This window comes from Dama dama, chromosome 6 (genome assembly GCF_033118175.1).
Source record: "Dama dama isolate Ldn47 chromosome 6, ASM3311817v1, whole genome shotgun sequence".
NCBI classification, from domain to species: Eukaryota; Metazoa; Chordata; class Mammalia; order Artiodactyla; family Cervidae; genus Dama; species Dama dama.
The window spans coordinates 18,675,486-18,697,893 of record NC_083686.1 but is presented as its reverse complement, the minus strand read 5'-3'; the positions used below and the strand labels follow the sequence as shown (position 1 = coordinate 18,697,893).

Sequence of the window (22,408 nt, the reverse complement as noted above, 5' to 3'; positions counted from 1 at the left end):
TATGGTTATGTTCTGTGTTACTGAGGGTGGCTTACGACTTTACTATATGAATGTTAGGGCAAAACAATTCAGCCCTTAACAAGTTTTAACATATACCAAACTCTATCTAACGGGGCCTTCCCGGGTGGCTCCTATGGTAAAGAACCTGCCTGCAATGCAGGAGACTCGGGTTTGATTCCTGGGTCGGGAAGATTCCCCCCGGGGAGAAGACGAGTCACAGACAAGGCCAGATCATGGTGGGCTTGCCAGGTGACTAGACTTTTAGTTTGTACTTGGTGACTGGGAAGGTCCTGGAGGGTTCTGAGCAGAGCAATGACATGATCTGATAGAGGACTTAAAAAAATGATTCTGGCTCCTGTGTTGAGAATATTCTGGAGAAGGCAAGGAAAGAAATAGTTATTACACTTAACCAATATACCACCATCCTATAAATTACAATCAGCTGAGATAAAAAACAAAAACTGAAATAGTCCCTGGTGACTGCCTGCTCATTCTAGTCCCTATGGTTGCACACAGAGGCTTTGCAAATAAATGTCAGGGTTGAAAATAACACCAGTATGTACACGTAGAGTAGGTAAAAAAATAATTTATTTCCTTACTTAAATTCTCCTAAAATATAAAAACCAGAATGGTTTCCTGAATTACAGCTTTTGGCAGTAAGTAAAGGTCAATGCAAAGAACAATAAGCCCTGACTTTCTGTAGCAGCTTTTATTTTTTCCCCTAAAAACAGAGTCTACATTCCCAGAGACATTCATTTAGATGAGACATATATGAGTTTTTATTGCTAAAGTGCTAAAAATCATATAATTCCTGTAACTCTAGATGAGAATTACAACAGCAAGAAAGCATTAATTTAAATACTCCTGGTCACTGCAAATCCTGAGCAGTCCCTGGTTCCTGTGACAGGAGAAGAATCTGACATATACATATTTGAACTAAAATCTAGGCCAAAATGCTCTAAAACTTCATCTACTGGTCTGTAATTTAGTAACATACTATAAGACTTCTTCAAATCTAATTAGGTGGTAACAAGACCTGAAAGTGTTTTGTAAAAGTTTGTTTTAAAAAGTCCTAGATAAACCTAATCTTAATTTTCTATTCTGTTTTCTATATTTTTCTTTGTTTCATCTGTCTCCTTTGCTTTCCACAAGTTCCCAAGGACAATCCCTAAAAAAATTATTAGTCCTACTGTTCGGTTGGAGGTGAACTTTTCCCAACAGTCTTCAGGTCTGTGAATGTCCAGAGTGTAAATCTAGGAGGAAAGAGACATGCTTGGTCTCAGCATCACAGATAAATACGTCACTATGAAGTAGATAACGTTGTAGAATTTTAAGCAATGGGAAGCCTTTAATGCACCTGAGAGTATTTCCCAACATAGAAAACAATCGACCATATCTTTAGATGGCTAGCCTCTAAGCTGTCCTAAAAACCAGCACTTGACAGGTGTAGGAACGCTTGGAGAGGCAACGCATGCTATTTTTAGTTCTATTTAGAAAGTTCTTCCTTACACTGATTGATCTAAGATCTGCTTCCCCCAGCTCCTACCCTCCATTTTAGCTTTATTCTTTGGAGCAATGTTTCTCAACAGAAGAGCAAGTTACACTTGGGCAGGACAGTTCTCTACTGTGCAGGGCTGTCCAATGCATCAAGAGATAGTTAATGAACCTGGCCCTCACTCTGTTTACATCTTAGCATTCTGTTCTTATCTTGCCTTGGTCTCAACGGCAGTGGGACCCGAACATGTGAGTGATTAGTTTGCTAACCATCAACAGATGCCCACATTTAAAAAACATGGTTGTGTTGATCAGTTTGCTTTCAGAGTAATTCAACTCGAGTCACAACCTTAAGACATTGCTCAAAGTTTTCTACACATGCATCAGAAACAATTCCAAGAAAATCAGAAGGAAAAAAGTATCTAGGTTTAGGTTTATACTGTTTCTTTAAAATAATACAGCTAGCTTTTTTATATGGCATACTGGGGCGGGGAAGGGACAGTCAATCGGTATAAACCAAGCAATTGTTTTAGGAAGTGTCTTGCTTGGTAAAACACAGAGGGCATTTGGTTTAAGTGATTTTTATAATTTATGCCAAGGGAAAAAGAGGGAAAGGAAAGAAAAAGACCAAACCTGGTGAGCCAGATGGGCTCCTACGGCAGCCAGGGCAGCGTAGTAGGGCGCAGTCTGGCCGCTGCTCACTCCCACCAGGCTCAGCGCCCCCAGCATGGCCACACTGAAGCCAGCGAGCCACTTCCTGGTGTCTTCACGGAACCGCAGTGCCGTGGACTTAAGCCCGATCAAAGCATCATCTTTCTTATCCTAACATTGGAGAGCAGTAAGAAATCGATTTTACTGAGATTTAATTCACATCCCACAAAGTTCACCATTTTTAAGTAGGTAATTCAGTGCCAGTGTGCGTGCTCAGTCACTTCAATCATAGCCGACTCTTGGCAACCCTGTGGACTATAGCCCCCCTGGCTCCCCTGTCCATGGGATGCTCCAGGCAAGCGTAATGAAGTGGGTTGCCATGCGCTCCTCTAGGGCATCTCCCTGAACCAGGGATCGAACCCACATCTCCTGCATTGGCAGGTGGGTTCTTTACCATTAGGGCCACCTGAGAAGCCTGGTGCAACCATCACTAACATCTAATTCCAGTAGAAACTGTGACTTAAAGACCACATCGGGACTCCCACGTGGTCCAGTGGTAAAGAACTCGCCTTCCAATGCAGGGGATATAGGTTCAATCCTTGGTTGGAGACTAAGATCCCACATGCTGCAGAGCAACTAAGACTGTGTGCTGCAATAAGAGAGCCCGCGAGCCTCAACCAGAGAAACCCATGTGCCACAACAAAGGCCCAGCATAACGAAAAAAATAAAAACACAAAAACCATGTAGATATACCGTAAGTTGTGAAAAATGACAGTAACTCAGAAACACAGTTGATCAAAAATGAATGTGCAGGCCAAATCGAAGTCAAATATTACTGCTAAAATGATGTTCCAGGTCTATTTCTATGTATCACTGTACTTTTACAATCCTATACTGACTTTCACTAAATTAGAAATCAAACTCAAGTCTAATTCTTCACACAGCTCTTCTTCACTTCAGAGTTCTCAAATCTTGATGATTTCCTATACATTTCAATCTTGCTAAAATCAAACATGTACAAAAATGATCACTTGCTACCTAACCACATCCATTCAGATTTCACTTCCAGCTCAGTTTATTCCTTGCTTCTCCCGTCAAACCCTTCCTGTTTAAGTAGAGCTAGGTCTTGATGATACACTCACACATGGCAGACTGGTCTCTTCTAGCAACTCTATTTGTAAGCATTTCTATTTATTGTTGTAATCATGGTCATGTGACATTAGAGACTGCATGCAAAGTGGGCATGGAGGAAATCTACCTCAACATAATAAAGGTCATATAAGACAAACCCACAGCAAACATATTCAATGGTGAACATCTGAAAGCTGTCCTTCCAGGATCAGAAACCAGATGAGGATACCCATTCCTGCCACTTTTATTCAACATAGTACTGGAATTCCTTGCTAGAGCAGCTGAGCAAGAAAAAGAAAGAAAAGACACCCAAATTGGAAAGGAAGAAGTAAAACAATCACTATTTGCAGATGACATGGTTTCATATATAGAAAACCCTGCAGACACTGCCAAAAAACTATTAGAAATTATAAACATGTACAGTAAAGCTGTAGGGGACCAATTTGATATATAAAAACTTGTGTGTTTCTATACACTGAGCTTGTAGAAAGAGAAATTAAGAAAATAATCTCATTTACAGTCACAACAACAAAATACTTAGGAATAAATTTAACCATGGAGGTAAAAAACCTGTACTCTGAAAATATGAGATATTGTTAAAAGAAATGAAGACACAAAGAAATGGAAAAATACTCTATGCTCATGGATTCAAAGAATTAAAATTACTAAAATATCCATACTTCCTAAAGCAATCTACAGTCAACCCAACCTCTATCAAAATACCAACAACTTTCTTCATAGAAACAGAACAAAAAAATCCTAAAATTTGTATGGGACTAAAAAAGACCCTAAAAAGCCAAAGCAATCTTGAGAAGAAAGAACAAAGCTGGAGGTATCATATATCCTGATTTCAAATTATACTACAAAACTATCATAGTCAAAATCTCATGGTATTGGCAGAAAAACAGACACATATAGATCACTGGAAACAGAACTGAGAGCCCAGAAATAAGCTCACCTGTACATGGACAATTAATTTACAACAAAGGAGCAGAGAACATAAAATGGAAAAAACTTTCTTTAATAAATGGTGTTGGGAAAACTAGACAGCCATGTGCAAAAGGAATGAAACTAGACCACTATCTTATATCATACATAAAAATGAACTCAAAATGGATTAAAGATTTGAATGTAAGACCTGAAGCCATAAAACTCATAGAAGAAAACATAGGCAGTACACTCCTGACATATGTCAGTCTTAGTAATATCTTTCTGGATATATCTTCTCAGGTAAGCAAAACAAAAGCAGAAATAAATGAATAAGACTACATCAAACTAAAAAGCTTCTGCCCAGCAAAGGAAACCATCCACAAAGTCAAAGGACAAACTACCAAATGGGAGAAGATATCTGCAAATCATATATCCCGGTAAGGTGTTAATATTCAAAATATATAAAGAACTCAACAAAAAAAACTCTAGTTAATAAATGGGCAAAGGGTCTAAACAGACATTGCCCTGAAGAGTTTTTCTAAAGAACACATAAAGATGGCCAACAGGCATATGAAAAGATGTTCAGTACCATTAATCAATAGGGAAATGCAAACCAAAACCATGAAGAGAGATCACCTCATGCTTGTTAGAATGGCTATCAGAAAGACATGAAATAACAAGTGTTGACAAGGTGAGGGACAAAGAGGAGCCTTTGTGCACTGCTGGTGGGAATATAAATAGGTACAGTCACTGCAGAAAAACAGCATGGAGATGTCTCAAAAAGTTAAGAACAGAACTACTGTATGATCCAACTATTCCACCTCTGGGTACCTACTAAAGAAAACAAAAACACTAATTCAGGAAGATACCTATGTACCCCAATGTTTATCACAGCATTATATACAAGCTAAGATATGGAAGCAACCTAAGTGCCCATCAACAGATGAACTGACAAAGATGTGTTATATCCATACAATGGAATACTATGTAGCCATAAAAAGATAAAATCTTGCCATTTGCAACAACTTAGATGGATCTTGAGGGTATTATGCTAGATGAAATATTATATTAAATAAAAAGTCAGACAGAAGAAGACAAATACCATACAATTTCACTCACATGTGGAATATTAAAAAAATAAATGAACAAACAAAGCTAAACACAAAGACAGATACAGAGAACAGATTAGTGGTTACCAGAGGGGAAGGGGCTGTGGGGAGGGCAAAATAGAGTCAGCACAAATAGAGTCAGGACAAAGGGAGTCAGCAGTATGGAGATGGGTGGAAACTAAACTTTTGGTGGTCAGTGCCCTGAAGTGTACACAGAAGTCAAAATACAATGCTGTACAGATAACACACATAACGTGATAAACCAATTACCTCAATTTTTTAAAAAAGCCTAAAGAAAAAAACCTTTCCTTTTAACTTGCTTCTTAAAGTTCTTTTAAAAAACAACAACAGTTAAACCAAAGTTACAAAAAAGGATATTTCTTTACCTGATGGGCATAGATAGTATCGTATATGAGAGTCCACATAATTCCAGAAAAATAAAGAGGAAGGCAAACAGATGGGTCACAGGAGCCCTTGATAGCAGACCATCCAAGCAATGCTCCCCAATTAAAGGTCAACCCTACAATTAGTGAAACAGAAAGAGAAGAAAAGTCTAAATGTACTTCGGAATCCACAGGGAGGGAAGGAGGCAGCTGCACGTGTTAAGTGCTTCCATGCATTGGGCTCTGTGTGCTGTTTCCTCATGTTTCTTTCTTAAATTCCCCCAAGTGTCTATGGTAGTTATTAGCAACACTTTACAAAACAGGAAAACAGAACCCGAAAGGTTAATTAAAAATTACATTGCTAACAGAGAGAATAATACCCCATGATAAATAGGGGGTTCTGTGGGAAGAGCATGTGCCCCACCTAGTAGGACGCCTGGCACAACCTTAGGGTTTGCACTCAGGCCTGTCTGAGTCGGACTCCTGGGTCCTTTCCTTTATGGCTGCATTTCCCCTCCAAGTTACAGAAACAAGAGTACAGACAGGAGCACCGGTTCCTCACACCCTCTCTAAGGACTACAGACAAACATCCACAGGGCGACAACTGCTACGTATCTGTGTGTTGGCCTAATCACTGCCCTCAGCTTTGGATCAGATACTGAACTGCCTGCTAGACATCTCCAACCTGCAAGTCCCTCAGCGACGCTGACACGCGTGCTCTGTGGGACCGCAGACGAGAGGCACTTCATCAGCTGAGGAAGAGGGATTCTAAGTGGAAACAGGCAACGTAGGAGGGAAAAAAAAAGGGTATCTGAGAAAAGACGTCTGGGCCTCACTGAGTCTGAGGTACCTGAGGGACTCGCTCCTTAAAGATGGTGAACGTGTTTTGGTCCTTTTTATTTTTCTAGTACTTGGTGTGATTTCTGACACAAAGTAAGAGTTAGGGTTTCAATAAATACTTCAAGTAAATACACCAGCTTTCTTAATACTCTTCAAGATTATTCTAGAAATAGAAGAAAAAAATCTAGGAACAGTCATGTCTGCAACAGATTTTGACTTACGTACCTATCTTCCTCTTTCTACCAACATATATTTGTTGATAACTGTGATGTGCCAAGTGCTATGTTAGATGCGGCGCCATCCATATGTAAAGAATACTTTATCTTCTAGGCGTCTACAGTTTATTAACGGGGAGAGAGGGCAGGCTCTCAAGATCTTCCTATTGAATTGCTGCTGCTGAAATGAGTAAGTGCCACATTAGAGTGCTATGAGAGAGACTGGCTAAGTCTAAGGAAGGCTTCACAGAGAGGGAGGAAGCGCTCACAAACTGACCCTAGTCCTCAAGTTCACAGCATCTTCAGGACATCCACATCAATCACCTGAAGAAACCGGTAGGCTCTAGGCAGCTAATTTTTTTCTTCATGACATACCCAGATTTTTAAGAACATTTTAGGAAATAATGATGATGACCTTGGTAAACGTCCAAGATTTTTTAGCCAATAAAAGCAGCTAACTGCCCTCTTTTAAAATATGAAAATCTATTCCTGGTTTGCAAAATTTCAAGACTGACCTGACATTTTATCTCTGTCACATTACACACACATGTGTATGATATTATATATAAAAGCACAGCTTGAGGGTATTGAAGGAGATACTTATGTAGTTATTTCAAGCTCACCCAAGGCTAACTGAGGCCAGTATGTAATTCGTTTCATTAGCGGGTAGGTGATGACAAGCACTAGGGAGGCTGCTCCAAGAGCTATACTGAAATCAAGAAAAAAAATATTGCAAAGATTAGTGTCACCATCTCTTAAAAATCGCTAAAAGATAACAACAGTAACACTGATTAGGAAATGATTTATCTTGACTGACACCTTTTTATTTGGTAAAATTTTCTTCCTAGACCTTGATTCCTGAATTAATTCCTTTAATTAGTATAAAGGATGATCAGAAAATACCTGCAGTGCTATTCACAGGGAGCTCAGCTCAGGGCTCTGTGAGGACCTGGTGGAGCGCAATGGGGGGCGGGGGTGAGAGGGAGGCTCGAGAGAGAGCGGGTATATACGTATACTTATGGCTGATTCGCATTGTTGTATGGCAGAAACTAACACGACACTGTAAGGCAATTATCCTCCAATTAAAAATAACTTAAAATATCTTCAGTGTTATAAACAACCAACCAAAATAAGAATAGCTGACACATATATCGCTTTCATGTATTAGGACTACTCTAACCGCTCTACATATGTGAAGTCATAATAATCTTCACCACAACCCTAAGAGATGGGCAGTTTTATCCTACTTGGTTGGTTGGTTTTTGTTTTGTTTTTGGCAGATGGAAAAACTAAAGCACAAAGAGAAAGTAATTTGCCACGTGTTATAACAGCTGGTCAGCAGCATGGTTGGACTCAGGCCTAAGGCATCTGGCGCCAGTATCCAACAAGATATTCCCCATATGCTCAGTTCAGTTCAGTCACTCAGTCATGTCCGACTCTTTGTGACCCCATGAATCGCAGTACGCCAGGCCTCCCTGTCCATCACCAACTCCCGGAGTTTACTCAAACTCATGTCCATCGAGTCGGTGATGCCATCCAGCCATCTTATCCTCTGTCGTCCCCTGCTCCTCCTGCCCCCAATCCCTCCCAGCATTGGGGTCTTTTCCAATGAGTCAACTCTTCAGTTAGGCCCCACATGCCACTGCCTGTCTAAATTTCGCTTTAAAACATCGAGACAGCAGGTAAACCGAGATGTCCTAACAGAGAATGGGAGCCCAAATACCCCTCCCTGTATGCACTACAAGGCATTATTTCTCTGGAAGATAAGGTCACAGAGCACCTAGGAAAGGAGGACAACATCAGATGTTTTCAGGAGCTCACAGCTCACCTGGCATTACCCTCCAGGAATAACCTTTCAAAGTGTTATCACTCAACTGATAAGATATCACTTGACTTTCAGGATAAGATATGCAGTAAGTCTAGCCTCCATATGCTTATTCGCTGAGCTCCTCCTCTTTTATGTCTTACTGAAGCACTATATGGTAAGCAGCCATCTGACACACAAAAGTTTAATTCTGTCTGTGTTTAATAGGTACACAAATGAGTCCTTTTTTCTTCTGTTGCTGATTAGGACTATGACTCTGGGAAAGACCCAGTTCCTCTTTTTGCAAAGTGAATACAATCATTCCTGCCTCTCCTGCCCCTACCACTTCAGAGACACTAGGTGGATTGGAAAAATTACACAAATGGGTTTATACACACACTCCCACGCATGCACCTGGAAAACCTAGGGAAGTGCCCTGAGTCCTTCAGGCAACACACAGTGCAAGTCCTAGAGGTGGTGTAGGATAAACGAAATTGCTGATTTCGTCATTCCTTTGGCTGAAAGCATTCCTGACTTTATGCAATATGCGGTGATTTACTTAGATTGTTAACTCAGACTGTTAAACAGATGCTTGATTAGGTAATGAACAACTCTGTGATTCAGGTATTTCAATTCTATCTTATATCTACTTCTGTACCAAGTGACAGATTTTATGCATGATTATGAAAAACACATTTACTGTACCTGTAGTAATTCAGACAGAGAAGAATGCCCAGGGCCAAGGTCAGCTGTCCCCCAAGAAAAACAAAGGACTGAAAAGTTGAAATGTCTCCAGCAGCTATTGGGCGACTTGCTGTTCTTGTAACCTTAACACATAAAACAGATCTCTTAGCATTGAGAAATAGCTCAATTATTTACTTAAACATTGACTCAAATGACTGGTCCAACTAAAACAGATACATGAATAAAAAGTGAAAACTGGAAGTACTGTCAAGAATCAAAGTTCCTATTTAAAACAGCTTTGAAAAGAACTAAAAAGTCCCACCATTCATTCCTCTTTCTGTCGCCCATCCCCATCTACAAACAAAACAAAGCAACATCCTGAGCTAACTATTTAGCTACCCAGCTTAGCAAGTATATGCTCAATTTTCAGAGAACAATGAGGGACAGAAATAACGGGCCTGTCAGGAAAGGAAACTGCAGAGCATGTCAGATAAGGGTGCTATCACGTGAACGCTATCGTGAGTGTGGGAAGCACTGCAATCAGATGTCAGATATGAAGAAAGAAGACAGATTATCTGAGTCTGAAAGTGGGAATGGGACTTCCGTGGTGGTCCAGCGGCTAAGACTTCAAATTTCCAATGCAGGGAGCCAGGGTTTGAAACCTTGTGATTATTCTAAACTTAACACAAATAAACAGCATAACCAAAATTTTCAGCACAGCTGGAAGTTGAGAACTCAGGATCTGGTATCAGAGAGCCTAGCATTTGAATCCAATTCCATCACTTATTGGCTCTGTGAATTCTGGCAAATTACTTGACCTCCCTCAGGTTTAGATTACTGACTTACTAAAGGAAAAAGAAAAGAGAGGAAGAGGTAATAATAGCACCTACCTCACAGTGCAATGTCTGATGCCATAAATATTAACTATAATTAATATATTTTTGTATGACTTATATCAAGGGTTTAGCAAACTATGGCCTGTGAGCCAAATTCAACCTTCTGTTTTTATATGGAACTATGAGCGAAGAATGGCTTTTACTTTTTTTGATGATTGAAAGTAAATCAGATAAAGAGTAAAGTATTGTGCCACATGCAAGTAGGTTGAAATTTAAATTTCAGTGTCCACAAATAAAATTTTATTGAATCAGTGACATGCCCATTTTCTTACACACTGTATGTGTCTGCTTTCATGGTGCAACAGAATGCAGTAATTACAACAAAGACTACATGGCTCACAAAGCTAAAATATTTACTATCTGGTCCTTTACAGAAAAAATGTGCTGACCAGATTTAGAGCATGCCTCACTGTGCAATGAAATAGTTTGTCAGAAACTGTAATGATTCATCTTGGTTAGTGCCAGAACTGAATATTTTATCCTCAATTTGGTTCTTGTAGTTTCAAGTGGAAATAATATTTATGTTCTTATATTTGAGTTAGGATATTATGCTTATTCCTGCCAGTAGTTGAGTGTTACAGTATGCTACTTAATCTAAGAGTTATATTCGCATTGCATTGTTGAATCCTTATAACAACTGTTTTCAGCCACTCGAAATTCTTGCCACTTCTAAGTTTTAGGAAACTGAGACAGAGGCTCAGTAACTTTCCAAGGTCACGGATATGAAGGTGGCACAGTCAGTCCAGTCCCAGCAACCACGGTACTCATCACAAGGTTACACTGCCCTTTCAGTACGATGGAAACTGCCTGGCTAACTAAACATGAGAGCTGAAAATAAGGCACCCATCAAAAGACTAAAATCAATGTAACATGATGATTTAAAAATACATCTATGAAACTAGCATGCTCACAGCTGACAAAACCAAATCACTAACACCTGTGCACTGAGATTTTTGGACATAATGTTTATCACATGACTAGCAGACTGCATACCTCCTCAACAAAACACGTTTAACCCATATAACCTGATAGCAACTCACTTATCATTTAATGTATTAGCAATCTACTTAGTCATCTACTATATTAACCAAATAGAGAAGGAAATGGCAACCCACTGCAGTATTCTTACCTGGAGAACTCCATGGACAGAGGAGCCTAGCGAGCTACAGTCTATGGGGTTGCAAAGAGTCGGACACAACTAAGCGACCAACACACACACCTATTAAGCAAAACCTTCAGCCTTCAGTATACCTTCAGTATAAACATATACTTAAGGATATACAGCCTTTAAGAAACTGTAAGGTAAGCATGACAATTTGACCAAGCTTTTTAACCCACTCCCTCAAAAAGATGCTCATAACATTTTAAAATTCATGTTAGCAAAACCACAGCTATAAAACACTCACTTAAGTGTTCTGCTGTATGTCAACATAGACTCTAGATTCTTCTAATCAGTGAAAAATGGCATGGGGGAGATGTAAGATATCTAATCAGTTCCCTTTTATCTAGGGAGGAAAAAAAAATCACTTAAGAGAAAACTAAAATGGCTCTATTTTGTTAATTTTAGAAGTAGAAAAAGTTGGTTGGTTTGATTATGTTATTTTAAAGTTAATCATGTTATTTTTTAATTTTTAATTAAATTTATTTTTGGAGATAATCTGTGGATTAATATGCAATTAAAAAAAAGTCTCTGTATTTTAAGAAATATAGAAAGCCTATGTATCCATTATCCAGTCTCCTCCAAGGGGAACATTCTGCAAAGCTTTACTCTATCACAATCAGGAAACTGACACCAAGCTGCTCTAAATGTGTTCAATAATTATTCTGAAGGGATATACACCAGAAGCCTCATTCACATGGTTATACAGAATGAAAAACCGACCAGGATGTGCAAACCCCCAACTTTCCAATTAAGAGAGTATGCATCGCTTGGCATGGATCAAGGCATCCCAACTGGGTCAGCGAGACAGAGATGCCTTTACTGTGCATCACGTGACTCTCTGCCACTGTCCTACCCTCCAGCCACACACACACACCCACAGTTGCAGCCATCAAGCCTCACAGACTCTAGCTCACAGCCGCGCCTCTGGGTTTGCTAGTCCCTCTGCCTAGGGTGACCTTCACCTTCCAGCCAGCCTTTATTTTTGGCATCTTATTCTGTCATAGTTTGAAGGTCACCTTACCCTACCTGAAAAAGTTCTCTAACCCCGTCCATGATGCTTTATAGACACCATCTCCTGATAGCTAATAGTACTAAACTGAAGTCAGCAATGTTATCTTTCATCCACGCAATCCCAGAATCTGTCACTGTGTCTCATTCACAGTGGGTATTTGATAAATGTTTTTGTATTAAAAAATATACTAATGTGAACTAAAAATTATAGGTGTGCTTTACTTAAGGAAAACTCACACTTACAGGAAAGGCAAACCTGGGAAGATTATTCACGTTATGTGTTATATGATTATTTACTTTACATAATTCATCCTGGATTTCTTACAAATTGAAAGTTTACTTGATTATTTACTCAAGCATTTAATGAGCTTGTACTTGTTATAGTATGGCTGCTGGAATAAAAGGCAAACAAAATGGACCTTTCCCTTGAGAAAATAAATATAATGTATCAAGTTTTAAATGAAGTTTTCTCTGGGGGCTTGGGGAAGGTGGATAAGGAATTTTCCATCTGGCATTTTCTATCCTTTCTAATTTTTATACTGAGTGTTTCATAGTAAGCATGTATTGTTTTTTCTAAAGAGAAAAAAAAAGATGAAATTATGTTTTGCAGATGCTAGTAGGGCTGCCTTGGTTCATTTAAACTAAGGTTTGATTTACACAGGAATAGTTATGGTCCCCAAAGTTCTCAAAGGAAGGGCTGACAGTTCTTTCAGACACCCACGGGTTCAGGATGGAATTTTCAATCTCACTTCCAATATCCTTACTCTGCCCTTCCAAGTTTGAATTCATGTTGTGAAGAGGAAGTGCACACGGCCCCGCCGCCCCGCTCCTGGGTTGAGAAAGGCAGCTCCCCGCGCTTGGCAGCAGCAGTTGTTCAGAGGATCCCAGCACCTGTCCTGCTGATTTCAGCGAGGACACTGGGTGACCCCGCCCCTTTATTCGGCGTCCAAAAGGCAGGCGGCGGTCTTACTCTGCAGAACTGAGAAGAGCCCCTCTGTGCCCTTCTGGGACGAATCTACCTTTTTATCAAAGTCCTGGTCCCACATGTCGTTAATGGTGCAGCCGGCTCCACGCATCAGAACAGCTCCTGTGCCAAACAGGGATAACATGTACCAATCTGGGAGACAGCCTGGGTCCGCCGCCAGACCAATGCTCCAAGTACACGGCAGATATAGCAGCCAGGTTCCTGAGCAAAAATAGAGAGACAAAAAAGAGTACAGATTCAAGTTAGCTAACTGCTTTCATTTGCTTGAACGCTGCCTCCAAAAGAAGTAAGGAACACAAAGGCAAAAGCACATGACGAAACTGGGAAAAGAAACTTGAAACTCATGTCACAGAGGACTATTCTCCCTAATATGTAGGGTTCCCAGAAACTGGACAGACATCAACAGCCCAACTGAAAAAAATGGGCAAAAAACATAATGGAAAATGCAAATGGCTTTTCTACCAATGAAAAGATACTCAACCTGATAAATACACATCGAAATTACATTGAGATAATACTGTTCACCTATTTGGTTGACAAAACCCAAAGTCTGACACATACTTTGGGGATTTGGATACTCATGTATTTCTGATGACGTTACCAATGATCCTATGGAGGGCAAGCTGAGAACTTTTACTATATATGTGTGAGTACGTGTATATATAGGCACATGCATACACATATTAAACAAATATATACATTTGAATGTGTGTTCACTATGCCAGGAAGGACACATTAGAAAGTAACAAATGCTTTCGGGGAAGAGAACTGGTAGGGAAAAAGGAGTGGAAGATGTAGTTTTCACTTTACACCCTTGTACCTTTTGAATCATGTCATATGCATTATTATATGCATGTATTACCTGCTCAAAAAAGTGAATAAAACTTTATTTATTGTTGTTAACACAATATAATAAAATGACTTGGGGAGAGAGGGATTAACCTTTTTTTTAAAAAAATATTTTGCTAGAACAATACATGCACAAATGTGAGTAGTTCTGGTACTTAGCTCCTAAACTAGACGAAATTAAGCTAAAACCAAGGAGACCATCGGGATGGAGATGTCACACATGGACTTTAGCAGATATCCTATGATCAAAAGAACAGATATCCTATTTTCAAAAGAAAATTTTTCAACGACTGTTTGGATATAGTGACTATTAGGTAAGTTCTAAGCTTTCCTTTCCTATTGAGAAAGATAAGAGTACAACACCCCCCCCACCCCAATCCCTCAAATGTGTCCCTCTGGCATGAGGATTAGTTTAGGCTGATTACCTTTAAGAAACAGAAGACTGAGGAAGTTTTCTTGTCATAGAATAGCGCTATCATCACAAACTGAAAAAATATGGGCTAGGTGTGCTGCGGGACACTTGCTAGGGCCGGGAGACCAGAAATAACTGTTTACTGAACATTTGCTTTTCCATCTCCAGTGAATTATTTTCCTCCCCACCCCTCTGAGGTCCCAAACCACTACCTGCAATATCCTGCCATGTCTTTAGCTGAAGATGGTATTTAAGATGAGGATATTTTGACCATTTTGGTGAGTTGCTCAGTCTTCTTGGGTCTCTCTCCAGCATTCATACAATTAAACTTTTGCTTGATTATCTCCTATTCATCTGTCTCATGTCAACTTAATTCTTAGACTTAGAAGAGTGGAGGGTAATTTCTTCCTCCTCAAAAAGTGAAATAGGACACGTGGCTAAAGAAATCAGATGCTGCATGAAAATGGTCAGATGACAACGCCCTTAGGATCATGTTTAAGCCTCATTAAATTTAAGCTTTAGTCATTTGCAAATATTTATAAAGCGCATGCTTTGTACCAGAGATGTTCCAGGAATTGGGAATACAATGGTGACTAAGAGAGAGATGGTTTCTGCCTTCGTGCAGCTTGTAAATCAAAAGGGAGAAACCCAGCTAAACAAACAATAAAATAGACCAATTCAACAACAGGGCAAGTGCAGGATCCTACAAAGGCATAAAACAGTGCCACCCAAGTTAACTGGGGATGGAGCAGGGAAAAATGAGGAAAGCTTTTCCCAAAGGGGCTTAAACACACACTGCAGCAAAGGCAAGGAGAGGCTAGAACACAGGAAGGAGCCGTCTAGAGCGGAATTCAGGTGGTCCTGGAGACTCACACTCAGCGTGTCCCATCTCAAACAGTACCAACAACAACGTTTGGCACATGTTCGTGAAGTGTCAGGCACGGCTCCTGATGCTCTCTCTATACAAACTCGTTTAATCGTCAAAGACACCCTCATAGAGCAGGCACTATTATTACTCCCATTTCACAGATGAGGAAACAGATGCAGAGAGGTTAAGTAATACACAGTGGGTGGTTTCAGCACTTCCTTTTCCCTGCACCTACCAGTAGAGTTCAGAGGGTCAGGAGTGGCTAGCTGAACCTGTTCTGATAGAGAAGAAAGGACGCTACTTCACAGGCATTTTCCTGGTGCAGTAAGAACTGAAGGTTTCACTTAAAAAAGAATTCTAAAGACAAAGTTGTGTAATCACCTATAGCATTTCATGTTGGTGTCAAGATTTCCTTGGCAGTAAGTCTGTGTTATAGGTTCTGCATGCATGGATGGGAAGCTGTAGGGTACTCCTACAGATGAGGAAGGTTTCTCTAGTGAAGGTTCTAGTGTCTGCTCCTAGCAAGTGATACCAGACACTCAAGTATATTAAATCTGAATGTTCAGTCTTTCTTATCTACAAAAGAGATGAAAGAACATCTACCTCTTAGAGTTGTTACGACAATGCTAAGGACAGTGGTAATGAAAAACAATTACAAATTCAGTGTTTACCTGCTACAGGTGCTGTCATATAATACTTTTGATTCTCACAATAAACATATGCAGTAGGCTATTATACTTACTTAACAAACACAGAAACTGAAGCACTGAGAAAGTAATCTGCCCAAGGCCACACCGACAGACCTAGCCAAACCTGAACTGAAAGAGTGAGTCGCTCAGTCGTGTCTGACTCTCTGTGACCCCATGGACTGTAGCCCACCAGGCTCCTCTGTCCATGGAATTCTCCAGGCAAGAATATTGGAGTGGGTTGCCATTCCCTTCTCCAGGGGAATCTTTCTGACCCAGGGATTGAACCCAGGTCTCCTGCACTGCAAGCAGATTCCTTACCTTCTGAGGCCCTAGGCAGCATATTAAAAAGCAGAGATAACACTTTGCTGACACAGGTCCATGGAGTCAAAGCTATGGTTTTTCCAGTAGTCATTTACGGGTGTGAGAGTTGGACCATAAAGAAGGCTGAGTGCTGAAGAACTGAAGCTTTCAAACTGGTGTTGGAGAAGACTCTTGAGAGTCTCTTGGACTGCAAGGAGATCCAATCAGTCAATCCTAAAGGAAATCAACCTTGGATATTCATTAGAAGGACTAATGCTGAAGCTGAAACTCCAGTGCTTTGGCCACCTGATGGGAAGAGCTGACTCATTGGAAAAGACTCTGATGCTGGGAAAGACTAAAGGCAAAAGGAGAAGGGGGCGGCAGAGGATGAGATGGTTAGATAGCATCACTAACTCAATGCACATGAATTTGAGAAAACTCTGGCAGATAGTGAAGGACAGGGGAGTCTGGTGAGCTGCAGTTCATGGGGGTCACAAACAGTCCAACACAACTTAGTGACTGAACAACAACACAGACAAAACATGGCAGAATTCAGTGTAGCTGGAATTCAAGTCCAGGCAGTTTGCCTCCAGACTATCACTCTGGATATCTAAATCTCTACATAACCATGAATTCTTTTTTCTCCTTTTGCCCTCCTGATACTCAGCAATGTGTTTCTGTCTTCCCTATGACACTTTAGCGATTGATTATCAACATGATATTTTCACTCTGTTCTCTCCCATGAAGAAAGATAGTGAGGATACAAATAGGTTTTATAAAGATATATTCATTACAGAAAAAGTAAAAGCTTTCTGCACAACAATGTGACTGTACTTAGTCCCACTGAACTGTACAGTTAAATATGGTTAAAATAGTATGATTTATGTAATGTGACTTTTACCACAATACAATTTTTTTAAAAAAAGAAAAAGTAAAAACTCTCTGGGAAATTACAAACAAATTGAGCAAGCATTCTTAAAGGTGATGAGTGGACCAGAGAGCTTGTATCAACTGAGTCTAAGATTCATGTACTAATAGACACTCTCTTGAAGACAACACCAACAGCCACAAATGCAGTAAAACCAGTTATACCACCAATTTAGAGGAAAGGGCGCCACCTGCTGAAACCTCCTGAAATAATGGAGTCTGGGACATCGTTGCAGGAAGTTGTAATCCCTTCTGAAAAACAGTGAAACCCACTTTTTAACAAGAGCAAACTTCAGCAAATTAAAACATCACACATAAGGGCTTCCCTGGTGGCTCAGTGGTAAAGAATCCACCTACTAACACAGGAGACATGGGTTCGATCCCTAAGCCAGGAAGATCCCACATGCCACAGAGCAACTAAGCCTGTGCGCCACAACTATTGACCCTATGCTCTACAGCCCAAGAACTCCCACTACTGAGCCCACGTGCTGCATCTACTGAAGTCTGTGGGCCTAGAGCCTGTGCTCTGCAACAAGAGAAGCCAGCACAGTGAGAAGCCCACGTACCACAACCAGAGAGAAGGCCCTGCTCGCTGCAACTAGAGAAAAACCCACGCAGCAACCAAGACCCAGCATGGTCAAAAATAAATAAAATTATAAAACCATACACATAATACCCACAAAAGAAGAACGTAAGTAAAGAAAAATCAAATCTGGAATTCTACTACTGTCAATTTATTATTCTTGGCAAACAGTAGGGGCTCAAAAAAATGCTTGCTGAATGAATTCTAATAGTACTGAGACTGCCCGGGTGGGGCTAGTGGTAAAGAACCTGCCTGCCAATGCAGGAGACGTAAGAGACCTGGGTTCAACCCCTGAGTTGGGAAGATCCCCTGCAGGAGGGCATGGCAACCCACTCCAGTATTCTTGCCTGGAGAATCCCATGGACAGAGGAGCCTGGCAGGCTACGGTCTACAGGTTCACAAAAAGTCAGACACGACTGACACGACTTAGCACACAGCACGGTACTGAGACTGTTACTAGGTTGTCTGAAAAGTCCTACAGTCATCTTATTTAGAACCAAAGCAAGCAGGCAGGTATCCTCCTAATAAACCTAATACTATTTACCCAATCTTCTCCAATTCCAATTTCTCAAGTAATGGCTAACGTTCTCGTACATTTATTACGTCAAGCACTGTTCTAAGGACTTGACACTTATTAACGAACTCTCACGACAACTTTACAAAGTCAGTATTCTTAGTATTTTCATTTTACAGATGAGACATGAAGGCCCAGAGGGGTAAAGTAACTTAACCAGAGGTCCCTGAAGTGAGCAGAGTGAAGACTCAAAGAAGTCTTGTTATGCCCGATGTCCGAATCCCCGAGCGGGAATAGAGAAGGCCTCCAAGACAATGCAACTCGCAGAAAGGGAAGTTTATTACTGACTCGAGCCAGGACTCTCTGCTGCAACCAACGCAGTGGTGCGGGTCAGAGAGCCCCAAGCCCAAGCTGTTACACAAATTTATAGGGTGAGAAGCAGATTGGTTACACGTTTGCAAAGCAATTTCATTGGTCAAAACTTTCCTGCGCGCGGGAATTTCCTGGGGGTTTCTGCCCCCGTTCCTAATTGGCAAACAGCGGTCAGTATTAAGTGAAAGCTAATTGGTTCTAATTGGCAAACAGCGGTGAATGTTAAGCGAAAGCTAATTGGTTGTATCCAGGTGGCCTGATAATCTTACCAAGTAGGAAGGCCTACTCTCGCCTCACAGTCTGGCTCCAGAGTTTTATCATATATAAACTCTTTACAGTCTTATTATGTGGTCCAGCTTCTAAGGGAGAAGCCAGAGATTTATGGAAATGGGACTTAGAGCAATTGCTGATTTTAGATGCCCATAAGCCTACACTACGGCTCTGTGACATAGATCCCAACAATAGAATAACAACGATTAGGCTTCAGGTTAGAACTAGGCTTAAAATTTTATGCCTATCAACTTGAATCTGGCCCCAAAACGTCATGGGTCATGATGGCAGGACTGTGCCTATCATTTAATTGACTTTTACACTTTAATTGCTGATTGTTACAAATGCTTAGTGCTCTGATCTCAAATGATAGTGCATAAATCTAGAATACAAAAAACAAGGCCTAATTTGGGGATCTTAGCTGAGCAAAGGTGGCAGGACTATATCTAGGCATTTGAATGTATTTACCATCCACTGCAATGGTACATGCCGTCAGCCAGATTACCTAGAGTTCAACCTCCACCCCTCCCTCTCCTCTGTCCATTCTTATTCTGTCCAGCTCTTAACCAGCCTTGATGCCCACTATTCTCTCTGCTCAACTGGGGTTCCAGACGAGCTTATGTCCTTAGTGTACCAACACTGTACCCTTGAGTCATTGCAAAAATAATTCCCCCACCAATGAGGAACTCTTTCCTCCTCTGCAAGATCTACCTGTCCTTTGAGGCAGGGGTCCCCAGTCTCTGGGATCTAATGCCTGATGACCTGAGGTGAAGCTGATGTCAGAATTATAGAAATAAAGTACAGAATAAGTGTAATGCACTTGAAAAATGAAGTGAAAGTGAAAGTCGCTCAGCTGTGTCCAACTCTTTGCGACCCCATGGACTAAACAGTCCATGGAATTATCCAGGCAAGAATACTGGAGTATTCTTCTCCAGGGGATCTTCCCAATCCAGGGATCGAAACCAGGTCCCCACATTGCAGCTGGATTCTTTACCAGCTGAGCCACCAGGGAAGCCCAAAATGCACTTGAATCATCCCCAAACCATGCCACTCTCCCACAACCCCCAACATTGGGAAAAACTGTCTTTCTCGAAACCAGTCCCTGATGCCAAAAATGTTGGGGACCACTGCTTTGAGGTACACTTTCTTCTCAACTTTTTCCAGCAATGAAGATCCACAATAATTACTCTTTTCCTGCTGTACTTACTATCTGTATCACTTATATTTGATCCCATACTTTCCCAACTCACCCAATACTTTCTTTTTTTAAACTAGACTGGGAGTTCTTTGAAAGGACAAAGTTACCACAGCTCTTTCTACCCCTAAGGCTAGGCGATGCTGTAGGACTTCAACCTTTCAATATTACTGCCAGGCTCTTCTAGACATTAGAAATAAAAGTCCCATATAAGTGGAGTTTATGCTGTATTGGAAAAGTGTATCAACCAATAAATGTATAAGGCTAACAGCGAAGGTTATGAAGAAAAATGAGAGGAAAAGAGAGAGACTGAAGTGAAAGGTGAATACGTTACACAAAAAAGTCAAGGAAATCCTGCCTTAGGAGGCGACCGTGAGCTGATTAGTAGTACACAAGTGTAATGCCTGCAGCATTCGAATGAATTAAATCTTTGTGCTACAAACAGGGTAGGGCAACGAGCTAGGAAACTCAGCATCATCCGGTCTGGCTCTCCAAAGAGCCTTGGTTTCCTCTGCATTTGCTGTGGGGGCCTTGCAGCATTATGGGAAAGATGAAACATAATGAATGTGGAAGTGCTTGCACACTGCAAATCTGCGCAAATGCAGGGATGCGGGCACGGAATTTCCGCTCGATTCACAACTTACAAACACGGTCTGTGGAATGAGCGGAGTTTCTGCCCCGCTCCGGTGCTCAGGATTCAGGGAGGCCGGCCGGGCACTTCGGAGATCGCCCTGTTCGGGTTTCTCGAGGGTAACGAGCACCTGGAGGCCAAGCCCCGGCTTTCGGGCTTCATTTTCACGACGCCCGCAGCCCCCGGACCGCCGCGTCCGTCCGCACTCACCTATGGGCTTGTCCAACCGCATGAGGCGCAGGTAGGGCTGCAGAGGGCGGGGCGCCGAGTTCACAACCGCGGCTGCAGACAGGCTCAGCGGACGCCTGCGCGGCCCCCGCCCGGCCGATGGCTGCCAGTCCGCCGCGTGGGGCCCGCGGGACGCGTGCACCAGGGCCAGGGAGCGGCCGCGCGCGCCCCACAGCCATGCCTGCTTCCCAGCCCGCAGGGCCCGCGCAACTCCCGCGCTGCCCACGCCTAGCATGGCGCTCGGGAGAGCTTGGACCCGCAGGGGCCTGACGTCATTCCCGAGCGTCAGGTCAGCGGCAGGCTGCGCGGTGACGTCAGCGGGATGACCGTCCGCGTCGGTCCGGCCCCACGGCCCAGTAGCCTGCCTGATCCTTTCGAGTAACGTGAAATGGAACGTGTCGCGGTCACCTAGCGCTGTGAAGGAGTTCCTCAGAGAAAGGAATTCCTGGTATCAAAATACGTAGCAGTTATATAGGGAAAAGTAAAATAAAACCACCTGAGAAAAATCTACTGAAGCCCAATACTGGTTTGCAGTAGCAACGGTTTCTTTTTTAAAGCTAAAAGGTCACCAAGCGGCCAAAAGCCAAGAATGTAAACTATAAGCCATATTCAGGGTTAAGGGACATTCATTGCGCAAATGAAAACCTTAAATTTGATAGTCAATTCAGAGTTCGTATAACCCAGAGGCAGCGAGTGTATGGGGTCCTGTGAGCTTGCTGCTGGAACATCTGGTCTGAGCACTTCTCCTAGTCAACTCCTGGGGGGCGCTGTGTCCAGGCCCCTTGACAGGCACTTTACATGTATTATCCCATTTAATCATTACTGAGTGACTGTGGGCAAGTCTCGCGTTTGAATTTTAGTGTTCTGGGGAATTAGGTTAGTCTTTAAGTGCCTATCTTTAAAACCCCGATCAGTAATTCAGTGATATCTTGAGTCTCCAGTGGTGGTGGCCTAGGAAATAGTCCTTAATAAATTTAGGAAACTAGTTCACAGCTAGTTCAATAACTCCGGAAGCTTGCTCAAACTCATGTCCATCCAATCGGTGATGCCATCCAACCATCTCATCCTCTGTCTTCCCCTTCTCCTCCTTCCAGCGTTATGGGAAAGAAGAAACATAAAGAATGTGGAAGGGCTTCCATACTGAACACTTTGTTCAATTGTAGACAGCAGGATCCAGGCACTGGGAAATTTTATTCGATATTTGTAAAGGAAAAAACATTCTCCCGTACCTGTTTATTCTCAAGTACAGCACTATATGACTTGTGACACCAGACG

The 22,408-nt window shown here is 41.6% G+C and overlaps 1 protein-coding gene across 2 annotated transcripts; it reads right to left on the bottom strand.

The window, feature by feature from the left end:
• Positions 1-570: 570 nt before the first annotated feature.
• On the bottom strand, positions 571-21,399 carry COQ2 (coenzyme Q2, polyprenyltransferase). 2 transcript variants are annotated; one of them, XM_061145640.1, is made up of 7 exons: positions 21,116-21,399; positions 13,330-13,496; positions 9,263-9,384; positions 7,377-7,462; positions 5,702-5,835; positions 2,128-2,316; positions 571-1,253 (listed from the first exon to the last, which is right to left on the bottom strand). In XM_061145640.1, the coding sequence occupies exons 1-7, from the start codon at positions 21,366-21,368 to the stop codon at positions 1,089-1,091; spliced, it is 1,116 nt and encodes a 371-aa protein (XP_061001623.1). In that variant the 5' UTR covers positions 21,369-21,399; the 3' UTR covers positions 571-1,088. The 2 variants fall into 2 exon arrangements, with proteins under 2 accessions (XP_061001623.1, XP_061001624.1); XM_061145641.1 differs by lacking the exon at positions 21,116-21,399 and adding an exon at positions 17,532-17,583.
• Positions 21,400-22,408: the final 1,009 nt, after the last annotated feature.

Excerpts from the sequence above, each read along its gene's own strand:
- COQ2 (XM_061145640.1), bottom strand. The coding sequence starts at position 21,368 with ATGCTAGGCGTGGGCAGCGCGGGAGTTGCGCGGGCCCTGCGGGCTGGG. Across the intron at positions 7,463-9,262 it reads CTCTGTCTGAATTACTACAG|TATAGCTCTTGGAGCAGCCT; the intron begins GTACAGTAAATG and ends TCTTGATTTCAG. Across the intron at positions 1,254-2,127 it reads GAGCCCATCTGGCTCACCAG|ATTTACACTCTGGACATTCA; the intron begins GTTTGGTCTTTT and ends CTTTCCTCCTAG.